At 36.8% G+C, this 11,699-nt stretch overlaps 1 protein-coding gene across 3 annotated transcripts in view; it reads right to left on the bottom strand.

The window, feature by feature from the left end:
* The window catches only part of LOC110103427 (putative ER lumen protein-retaining receptor C28H8.4), a 13,747-nt gene extending 4,428 nt beyond the window's left edge, over window positions 1–9,319 (bottom strand). Inside the window, exons 1-7 of one of the 3 annotated variants that reach the window (XM_020832143.2) lie at window positions 9,037–9,319; window positions 8,183–8,382; window positions 7,568–7,705; window positions 7,405–7,485; window positions 6,540–6,667; window positions 6,381–6,461; window positions 867–891 (exon numbers count right to left, since the gene is read on the bottom strand). In XM_020832143.2, coding sequence (XP_020687802.1) covers window positions 6,404–6,461; window positions 6,540–6,667; window positions 7,405–7,485; window positions 7,568–7,705; window positions 8,183–8,382; window positions 9,037–9,268 — 837 coding nt within the window. In that variant the 5' untranslated portion in view covers window positions 9,269–9,319 and the 3' untranslated portion in view covers window positions 867–891; window positions 6,381–6,403. Of the gene's footprint in view, window positions 1–866; window positions 892–6,216; window positions 6,462–6,539; window positions 6,668–7,404; window positions 7,486–7,567; window positions 7,706–8,182; window positions 8,383–9,036 lie in introns of those variants that run through there. The other 2 variants (XM_020832142.2, XM_020832141.2) reach the window with 2 other exon arrangements.
* Window positions 9,320–11,699: the final 2,380 nt, after the last annotated feature.

Genomic DNA, 11,699 nt, shown 5'->3' with positions numbered 1-11,699 from the left:
GGGCATTGCCAACAATGGCAAGGCATCCTTGACACTGGCAATTAGTACCTCAACAGAGCAATTGAAATAAAAATTTCCATCCCATATTACAGCCAAATTAACGGATTTTATTTCTCTATTCACTCAATATGTGCAAATGTATGTAATTTGGAATTCTCCGATGATCACATGAGAGAGCCCATTTTATTCCGTCAGGTTAACTGATGTAGCTCTACGTCAGGTAGTCAATAATATGTCGCAATGTGCTCTTACTCTTTATCGCGTGGCCCAACGATCCAACTCGGACCGAATCCGGGATTACTATGTTCGCGTATTGCTCGGTATTATTAGGTATTACTCGGTATTGCTTGGCAATAACGAGAAATACCGCTCTGTGAAGATCAATACCGAGTAATACCTAAAAGAACTTGGTATTGCTCGGTTCTTTTAGGTATTACTCGGTATTGCTCTTCACAGAATGGTATTTTTCGTTTTTTGTCGAGCAAAATCGACCAATAACTAGCAATACCGAGCAAAATCGACCAATACCTAGCAATACCGAGCAAAATCGACCAATACATAGCAATACGCAAACTCCCGAATTCGGTCCTCGTCCGGTCGTCGGGCCGCGCGGTAAAGAGTAAGAGCACGTGGCGACATATTATTGGCTACCTGACGTAGAGCTACATCAGGTAACCTGACGGAATAAAAATTCCTTCGTATAAGGCCATTCTAGGAAAATGATTATAAGCCACTCCACAGAGAATAGCCCTAAGCCCAAAAGAGGGTCTTAACTCTTGAATTTTTCGCAACGATAAAAGGTTGAACTTGATGAACAAAACCAAGATATGAGAGGCAAAAAGTTGCAATACTTCTTTCACATCTTCCGCTTGGAGTAGTTCAGCAGCTTCTCTAGAAAAAATATACTTTTATTTCTACTATGTCAACTTATAAATCCACATTCTACAAAGAGAATATACTTGTTCCAGGCACTCGTTAGTCATTTGAATTGCTAACGTTTCAAGCAAGTTTAGGGGCCGCATGGGAGGATCCCCATACTAGTGAGGGTGGGCATCAAAAAAAAAAATTTAAAATTTTAGAAGGTATTTTTTGAAATATTTTGGATATTTTGGGTATTTTGCCCTCTCAAAAAAAATTTTTGTCCCAATTTTATTAATTCTAATCATCTCTATCCATCCCCTAGCAAAAATTTTTTTTTTTGCCCACCCTAAAAAAAGAAGTTGAATCCGCCAAAAAGGTCACTCAGATATGCACAACAGTGGATTTTGTTGAAATATTTTTTTATTAGTAAAAGCATTTCTACTCCAAGGAGAGTAAAACTACAACGGCTATTAATTTGAAATAGTTGAAAAAAAGTATTAGCTGATACCTAAGATGGAATTAAGCTTTAGGATTGCTAGAAGTAAAATGATAGATCAGTCCCTCTTGGATCAGGCATTGTTGGGGTGGTCCACCCTAGGGGTATCAATTATTGACCCAACCTGGAAAATTTGGGTTCGGGTCGACCCATTTAACAAACGGGTCAAGTTCGGGTTCCATTGTATGACCCATTTAAAATATTGGGCCGAGTCGGGTCAACTCAGTAACCCATATTTGACTTGGATTTGACCTGAGTTTTGGTTGGCCCACCTACCTTCCCCGCTTCCCGCACTCCGCTACATCCACTGCATCGCACTCGCACAAGAAGGGCAGCCGCGCTCGCATCGCCCTTGGCCCCGCGCTCACCCCACAGGCCCTCTCCACTGATCCGCAGTCGCAACCCTGCACACGCGCTCACACCCCGCAGGACCACAGAGCGCGCTCTCACTCCTGGCCCTTGCTCGCTAGGCCTCGTGTTCCAAACCCTAGCCCGTGTGGTCCGCACCATCGCTCACCTGTAGCTGCGTGCAACTCGGGTTGGCGGGTCGGGTCAATCCAGTTGTTGGGGAATATGAGGAGTAAACACCACAATGACGGAACAAGCAAGAAAGTAAAAGCAACAAAAAAGTAAAAGCCACCAGGATTTAATGTGGAAAAATGCAAAATACGAAAAAAAATCATGAAGTCACACCACACCAAAAAATTCACTATGAAAATTGGGAGAAATAAGTACAAATCTCTCTCTCTCTCTCCCTCTCTCTCTCTTTCTCTCCCTCTCTCTCTCTATCTATTTGCTTCTCTTCTCACATTCACAATTTTTAATGTCTACATAATCAAACTACAAGAGAAAACCAAGTAAAATAACCCCAAGGGACGCAACCCTTAAAAAAAAAAGAGAAAGAAACTGTTTAGTTTGTCTCGCAATGCTGCAGCACCAGTTTCAGGTGTTGCGGCGCTCAAACCTTTGTCTTGATTCGATGCGGCACCATATCTATACCGCTACAAATCTCTCTCTCTCTATCTCCTTGCTTCTCTTCTCACATTCACAATTTTTAATGTCTACATAATCAAACTACAAGAGAAAACCAAGTAAAATAACCCCAAGGGACGCAACCCTTAAAAAAAGAGAAAAAAACTGTTTAGTCTGTCTCGCAATGCTGCAGAACCAGTTTCAGGTGTTGCGGCGCTCAAACCTTTGTCTTGATTCGCTGCGGGCACATAATCTATACTGGTGTGATGCTCTGCTTCCGGGAAGTTGTAGAAAATAAATTCCCCCCCAAGCGAACACAAGTTTTGAGGTCCGAAATAATAGAATGACCGGGTTGATTAACACAATCAGATTCCACACATAACAATCTCCCACTTGGAACTGATTACAATCAAACCTTCTCCTGATATATAATACCAATCATAGTACCTGTAATGTGGCTCACCCTTGCTCTCATCCTCCATATAGACCAACTGAAGCTATACATGGCTTTAGTTTATCAACTGTCATCGTCTTCGTCAGCATGCATGTAGAATTCTCAGTCGTGTATATCTTCTCCAAAGATAACTGACCATCTTCCAAAAGTGACCTGATGAAATGATACCGAAGCTGGATGTGCTTCGTCTTGACATGAAATGCAGCATTCTTGGCTAGATGTATAGCACTCATGCTATCTATATGTAGCTTCCCATTCCTTGGCCCCTTGCCAAGCTCTGTCAACAACTTTACAACAAAATCATCTCTTTTGTAGCCTTAATGATAGCAATGTAATCTGCTTCTATGGTTGAGAGCACAATAATCTTCTATAACTTAGAAACTCAACTAACTGCAGTCTTTCCCAAAATAAAGATATAACATGTGCTTATTCTACCATCAAGATCTCCAGCAATATCAGAATCTACATAACCCTATAGATCAATCCTTGCACCACCAAAATAAAGAGCTTTGTCTATTAATCCTCTAAGGTATCTAAGAATCCACTTAACCGCCTCCCAATGAAGTTTGCATTGGTTACTCATAAATTTGCTGACAACTCCCACTGCATTTGCTAAATCAGGTCTTGTATAGATCATAGCATACATCAAGAATGTCCATGAGCATGGGAGTGCTCCAGGAGTTGGCTATTTCAATACCACTAATGTTAGATTGGGTGGTTATTTTGATACCACTAATATTGGATTGGGGGGCTATTATGGAAGAGAGAGTTCAAGACCAGGAGTTGAGGAGGATTAGGGTTGATCTGCTAAGGGATAAGAGTAGCCACCCTGGCTATTCCATAGAGGGGGAGAAACTATTGTACCATGAGAGATTTTTGTTGCCACAAAGCTCTGTCCATATAGATCAATCCCTGCACCACCAAAGTAAAGAGCTTTGTCTATTGATCCTCTCAGGTATCTAAGAATCCACTCAACCACCTCCCAATGAAGTTTGCATTAGTTACTCATAAATTTGCTGACAACTCCCACTACATATGCTAAATCAGATCTTGTACAGATCATAGCATACATCAAGCATGTCCATAAGCATGGGGGAGCTCCAGGAGTTAGCTATTTCAATATCACTAATGTTAGATTGGGTGATTATTTCGATACCACTAATATTGGATTGGGGGGCTATTATGGAAGAGAGAGTTCAAGACCAGGAGCTGAGGAGGATTAGGGTTGATCTGCTAAGGGATAAGAGTAGCCACCCTGGCTATTCCATAGAGGGGGAGACACTATTGAACCATGAGAGATTTTTGTTGCCACAAAGCTCAGTCAATATTCCTCACCTTTTGCAGGAGTTCCAGAAGAGTGTGATTGTGGGCATTCAGGAATGCAGAAGACATACAGGAGGTTGGCGGTGGACTTATATTGGAAGGGGATGCATAAGGATGTGGAGGAAATTGTGGCTAGATGCGAGGTGTGCCAGAGGAGAAAATACATGGCCATGGCTCCGGGAGGGTTATTGCAACCTCTAGCTCTTCTAGACAATGTGTGGGATAAGGTCATCATGGATTTTGGTGGTGGTGGATAAATTGAGCAAGTATGCTCATTTTATTCCTCTACCGCATCCATATATATAGTGTCAGTGGCAACAACATTCATCAGAGAGTTAGTCAGATTGCATGGGATACCATAATCGATGGTGTCTTATTGAGACAAGGTGTTCCTCGATCAAGTGTGGGGGAAATGTTAAGGATGCATAGGCCAATATTGAAAAGGAGTTCCGCTTACTACCTCTAGATAGACGGGTAGACAGAGGTGATAAACAAGAGCTTAGCGACTTGCTTGCGTTGTTTTATTTCAGAGACATCTCGACTTTGGACCAAGTGGCTAGCATGGGCGGAGTATTGATACAACACTTCATATCATTCAATTTCACAGATGACTCCTTTCAAAGTGTTGTATGGAAGGGACCCACCTCACTTGGTGTATTTTAGGTAGAGTAGCACACTAGTCTCATCGGTGGAGCAGTGCTTAGAGTAAGGGATATGATATTGGCTGAATTAAAAATGCATTTAATGAGGGCTCAACAAATCATGAAGAAGCAAACAGATGGGTACAAGAAAGACGTGTTGTTTGAGATAAGGGATAGGGTATACTTGAAGCTTCATCCCAATAGACAGTAACTAATAGGCCCCTATGAGATACTGGAGAGGATTAGAGTAGTGACTAATCGATTGAAGTTACCTCGACTGCTACTATACATTTGGTGTTCCATGTGTCCCAGTTGAGGAGAGCTCTTGGTGATCATGCATCTAGTTTAGAGTTAGTTGTGATACTTATAGAGAAGATTTAGAGGTGGTGTTGGAAACATTGGAGTTGGAAGGGGTACATCATAGAAAGGTAGGGATCAAGGAAGTGCTTATAAAATGGATGAACCTTTCCTTATGTCTTTTATAATAAAATCTCAAAAGCAGAACTCCTAAACAAACAATTTAAAATTACTTTCAAGTATTAATAAACACTTTTAAAAATATTAGTCAAACATATCTCATTATTGAAACTCTATTTTATTGAACGGCTTTTTCTCAACCTCCTTTTCTAAAACTCCTTTTTATGTAAGCATAAACCGAATCAAACGAAGCCTAATTCAAAGGGAGGGGGCAGCTAGGAGGGAAATTCAAATTGGGAGGGTTGTTTTGGGTATTTATTGGATATTGCATGCTTTAAGTAGTTTTATGAAACTAAGAGTTGGATTATGTGAGATTTGGCTGAAATTAATATTCCTAAGGGTGAGAGGGCTCTAGCGAGGTAACTAGGATTTTGAGAGAGCGGTATCTTCCTCTCAAATTAAAGATCTAATGTATATTGTTTGTTTTCTTCTGTATATCATCAATTAAAATTGTTATTCCTCGTAGTTCTTCTTATGGATAGCTTTTGAGATTTGCTGAAATTAAAATTCAACTAAAGGTTTATTTTATTTCTAGAAGCACTTCATGTCAGAATCTTAGATATTATATCAATTCACTAAAAAAAGATGAGATGGTCTATTAACTTATATGTATCAAATCTTTGCTTAAGATAGTTAAGGTTAACATCTAATTAATTAATATTATGTAGTAACTGTAATACAAATGATATTGAATAGAATACATTAAACTAACTACAAGTTAAGCTATAGTAAGTACTGTGATTAAGATAAACTTAAGGTTTACATACGGATCGATTCATTAAGCTAACTATGAACATTTAATTATGTAATTGACTAATTAGATACCAAGTAATATGTGGGATTAGGTTACTTTTTGTGAAGATAATAACTTAAATACATAAAAAAGAACCTGCGCTCAAGAAAATGCAATGTTTGAGCTTTTTTAGAAAAATAAAAATAAAACTCCAAAGAATACAAATCAGAAATAGCAGGAAAGAAAAAATCATTCAGGACATCCAAATCAGCACAATATTTAGGCAGAATTCTTTTGCATGATTATCTATAATATAAATATTCATAAGGCGTTCTAACCGCAAATTTTGTAAAAAAACCTACATATTTAAACATACTTAACACAACATCAGACAAGACTACAGAATCATCTTTGAATGATTACCTAAGTTATTAAGTTCCAGCTAGTTATACATCTCTCATTCCATGTGCCGAAGGCAGTCGCATCAGCTGGCCAAGCATGACGCTGCAAGTGGAAGAATAGGGAGTAAAAAACCAAACGACAGTTCACAGTATATAGAAAAGCTAGAGCTAATCCTTTTACCTCTTAATATAGTAGTAGCAAAAATCAGCCAAGATCAGTGTCTGAACCAGTTCAGCGACGAGGACTGCCGGGGTCCAGAAGACCGCAGATGATGAACCAGTGAGGAATGATCCGCCAGTATCAATAACCTATCAATCATATAATCATACACAAAATTGCTGTTAGCCTACCATAAAAATCATAAGCTCTGATCTATTGTTTATTGGATTTATTATTCTGTGCGGAGTCTGGAAAGCGTCCGGAGATCAATAAAATTGCGCCACGTCACCCCAAAAAAATACCGCGCTCAGTACCGAGAGCTTAACCGGACGGGAGAACCATCCGGTGTCCGCACATAATAAAAGCTCTGTCTATTGATATTCAATAAAACCACATTTATTGAAGGCGTATGATAATAAAAGGCCACAAAAGCTCTGAATTGAAGTTAAGAAGAAAAAGGGCGACGGAGCTATAGATATGTATGCTTTTCAACAAGAAATGAAAACAAAGATTGAGATTTGACACCACAGAATTGATGTGGTGATCGTCGGAAGAATCGGACCTACTTGAAGGAAATTCTCAATCCAGGGAACAAAGTCAAGAACTAAGCTTCAAAAATTTCAAAGAAAATATTTTTTCATCAATCCCTTATAACTGTCAACATCATAAAGAGGTGAGATTCTGAGAATGATATGCTGACGAGGATGACAATAAACTCCTATAGTCAACATAGTATACTATAGAATTAGATCTTCCAGCTTATCCGAGAAATTCAATTAGATAAGGAAAATTGAAAACAATAACAACCCATATAAAAATTGCTTAGCTATTAGCAGATAGCATTATGGAATATTCACCACATAAACAAAGAAAAGATAGAATGTACCTTAATTATCCAATGGGCAGAATTTAAGAATCTAGCAACACCCAGTGCAAATACATAATGGGCTGTAAAAGGTTCCACCATCTGCAAAAGATACCATTGTTTCTAAATTCACGTATTATCAAACGCATTAAAATAGCCATCAAGTACAAAGATACAAGCAAACCTTTGCATTTTGCATCAATCGGAGTTGAGGAAGCACAGACACAGATTCTAGGTACACAGAAAAAGCCCAAAGGAATCTACTGTGGTGCTTGTATAAGAAAGGATGGACAAGTATGGCAAGAACAATAGATGGAACCAACTGCAAGGAAACACTAACACATAAACCATTTAAAATTTAACGGTTGTAGATTGAATATTTGCATAAGGCATCCCACAAATGTAAATTGGAAGAAAGTATTTCTAATGGCAAGCCATTGGATTATATAAATCTTTGGCTTCGTTTGGAATAATTTTCTTACTGCTTTTAAAAGTAACTTTTTAGTACAAAAATTTCTTTTAACTAAAAATTTTTATACTAATAAGCTGCTTTAAAAAGCATTAAGAAAGTTGTCTCAAACCAAGCCTTTTATCTCCTAATTTTTTCCTCCATAAACAATGATATTGAATGACAATTCCTAAGAGAACAGGTAAACAAGTACTGGAGGAAGCTTATCAATATGAGGAACATGTTAGGAAATGACAAGAGATAAGATAGTTACATCAAATAGAACTACCACAAACACAAAATGCAAAAGACTAGAAATTTATAACAACTTATGGAAGTATATGATTTTACCAAATAGTATCTTGGCATATTGTCGAGTTCCTTAGTGTAGCTGGAATTCAACTTGAATCTCATCATGTATATAACCCAAAGCGTTGAAAATAAAGTCAGGAGATCAAGGACAGTATGAATGTCCTTTTCAATGATTACACTGCAATAAAACCTCACAGCCAAGAATATTGCTGTAAGCTCTTGAGACTTCAACGAAAGACCTACAAAACAGTGAAGAAGATAATAAATATTTCAAAATTGTGACATGTAGCTTAAAAAAAAGACTACTATCATAGAATAAAAAAAAAACGATGCAGATCTTCCTTTTTATAATAGAATTTTATAGAAATCAATACTAGATATCCAAAGATAGGGAGAGGAGAACAGTCTTTGTGGTCAAAGATGATTCATGCTAAATATAGAAACCATAAAAGAGGAGACTATATGGAACAAGATAACGAAAATTTGGGGAGAGGTATTTAGGTCAGAGAAGAGCAATATCCAATTCGATTAGTATTTCGGCCGCAGATAATCTGCCATAATATATTCCGAATAAAACCATGATTATGGGCGAAAGCTAACAATCACAGAGCATTTGAAACATAGAGGTGCCACCGTATCCATTTCTAAAAAACAAGATTTTCTCACAATCAATTCCTCTCAAATAGCCATCCATCAATTAGAAATCCAGAATCACATGAACCCAAATCAACGAATTAAACCGTAAGCGGCAAGCCCTTTCCAGCCATATCAAATCCCAACAATAACAACAAGTCAATAGCAACAAATTTCACCATCACAATTCACAACACAAGAACTTTGTTCGCCCTAGCAAACTAAAGTAAACAAAGAAAGGGGAAAGAAAAGATGATCACCAGAGCATGTCTTGTGGTTAGTGAGCTTGTATATGAGGACGATGATGCCCGCGGAGTGCACGACCTCCGAAGCGACGAAGAAGTGATTGTGGTTGCGGACGAACGCCCACAGCGCGGCAAGGACAATGAAGGCCGCCAAAGCTCCGAGCGCCGTCTTTGCCTTCACTGATTGACCTCGTACCCAGGCGTACACCGCCCCCACCGGACCCTTCGCGCCCCTCCGCCGTCCCATCGACGAAGAGAGAGAGAGAGAGAGAGAGAGAGAGAGGAGGGAGTCTCCGTCGGAGACTCACAAATGGGGAGTTATGTTATGGGAACGCAATAAAACCATGGAAGAACTGGCGGGCGTTTAACGCCCTTGCCCGTCAAATACGCTAATAGGCGGGTTTACATAGATGCCTCATAATTTTTATATATTTACATATTTTAATATTTGAAATTTAAACTTACTCATATAATTAAAAACTTAAAATATAAATATTAAAATAATGTAGAATTTCTTAATTTTCTAAGGAAATTGGTGGGCGGTTTTAGCAGTGGAATAACGTTTGGGGTGGATCATTTAATCAAATAGCTTTGTAAAGTGTATTAATTAAAATAATATTTGTTGCACAAACAATCCATTCAGTGATATCGTCTTACGCAGCTCACATTGATATGTTGATTTGGAGTTTTATCTATCAATTAAGAGATCTTGAGTTTGAGTATTGGATAACAAAAGTTATCTTGCATTTTTTTGGACACTGTTGCAGGTTTGCAGCTTTAATATATATTAAAAAAGATGTTTTACTTTTTCTGGTGGATAAAACAACTGTAGCTTTAATATTATAATTTTGAAAACTATTGCAATGTAGGCTATAGGTACAGCTTTAACATTTTTCTTAAACTTACAACAACTTTTCTTTTAAGATTTAAATTTAATAAAAATATTAATTATTTAAATTTAAAAAAGCCCAAAAATTATTCTAGCCATCTCATGAGCCGAGCCTCATAAAGCTCGAACTCAACTCGTGAGCTCGATACGCTCGGCTCGTGAGCCCATAAATAAGCCGTGCTTGAGTCAGTTCGCGAGCTAGCTCAGCTCACTTACACCCCTAAGCCAACCTCACGTAATAAGATAAAAACATATTATTGTTGTTGTTGTAATATTTTGATGCGAAACTCAACAAAATGTACTTCAAAGCCCATTGATTTATGATTTCACCCTTGAATGGGATATTTGTAATTTCAAAAATATTCTTGAGCTGAAATGACATATGAGTATTGTTCAATCATGATTAGCAACATTAATATTGCAAATTACAAGTAATTATACCTAATTAATACTCTAACATACTAATTATAATACCAATTTTAACTTATTATTATTTTTTCATTCTAATAATTACAAAACTTATGTTAATTAGCATCAAAAGATATAAAATATTGTAGTCAAATGTGGTGGATGAGATTTGCTTTGTGCTTTTCTAAGGTTTGGACAAGTGGCTAGATAGGGTTAATTATTGATTAGTTGGTCACTAATTGGTCTCCATTGTCATGGTTGGGAAGAGATTGGACAACTACCTACTTAATCTAACTGTTTGACAACAATTAAGCACATAGTTTAAAGCATGACTCATATTTTTATTAAGTATTTTTTATAAATTAAAGAATTATTTGCAATTTTAGAGCATAATTTTTTTGTTTTTCTATAACTCTAAAGAATTTTCTTAGATGATATGTCTTTATTATGTATATTTAAAAAGATTCTTCTCTCTTATCATTGTTTTTATATAAATAAATTATAAATTCTAGTAAATATATGTAAAAAAAAAATTAAAATTTCACAAAAGCTTAATTAAAGGTTATCAAATCTATGAAATTATCTTAGGTAAAAACCCTTCATTTAATCGCTTAGGATTCCACATGACTCATTTTAAGGGGAAAGATATCGCTAGACCTAATCCCCATAATTTCTTTGGATGTTTTGTGGTTGGATGGCAAGGCTTAGGGTTGTTATATTTTGTTTACGGACTATGATGAGGTAGGTTTTTTGTATTCCTCTCTGGAAGGCCATGGCTTGTTTTGACAACTTTGGTGGATCATTATTATGTGTATTCAAGGATGGATTTTGTATTTGGGTTTTCTCACAAATGCTTATTTCCTCCAACGGATGATCTTAGCCTGGTAATCGGGTGATGATTCTGAGTTCGGCACTTCAGATTTTTTATCTTTTCCAGCTTATTTTGCTTTTTTTGGGTTATGTGGCTTCCCTTAAGCTTTGTAATTTTTCTTTTTTGATTGTGCTTGCCTTTTGGTTGTATGTCCATTTTATCTTTGAATAAATTTTGTTTTGGTTTTAAAAAAAATAAAAATTAAAATAAATAAAAAATTACCAAATACTAAAAAAAGTAGGGTAATCAACTTAGTCTTCATTTGGGACAATTTACTTATTGCTTTTTTAAAATAATTTTTTAGTACAAAAATTAATAGCTAAAAGAATTTTTTGTGCTAAAATATTGTTTTAAAAAATAGTAAGAAATTATCACAAACAAAACCTAAGTTTTCATTATTCACACACAAGCCTTTTTAATCCAAGTACTTGTCTTTCTTTGGACAGCTAATTTAACTACCCATAAAGCACTAATTAGTTACTTATAAGATTTTTAGTTTACATTAGAATT

Source organism: Dendrobium catenatum, unplaced genomic scaffold (genome assembly GCF_001605985.2).
Source record: "Dendrobium catenatum unplaced genomic scaffold, ASM160598v2 fragScaff_scaffold_466, whole genome shotgun sequence".
NCBI classification, from domain to species: domain Eukaryota; kingdom Viridiplantae; phylum Streptophyta; class Magnoliopsida; order Asparagales; family Orchidaceae; genus Dendrobium; species Dendrobium catenatum.
The sequence above is the reverse complement of the archived record's forward strand: the minus strand, read 5'-3'. Positions and strand labels throughout refer to the sequence as shown.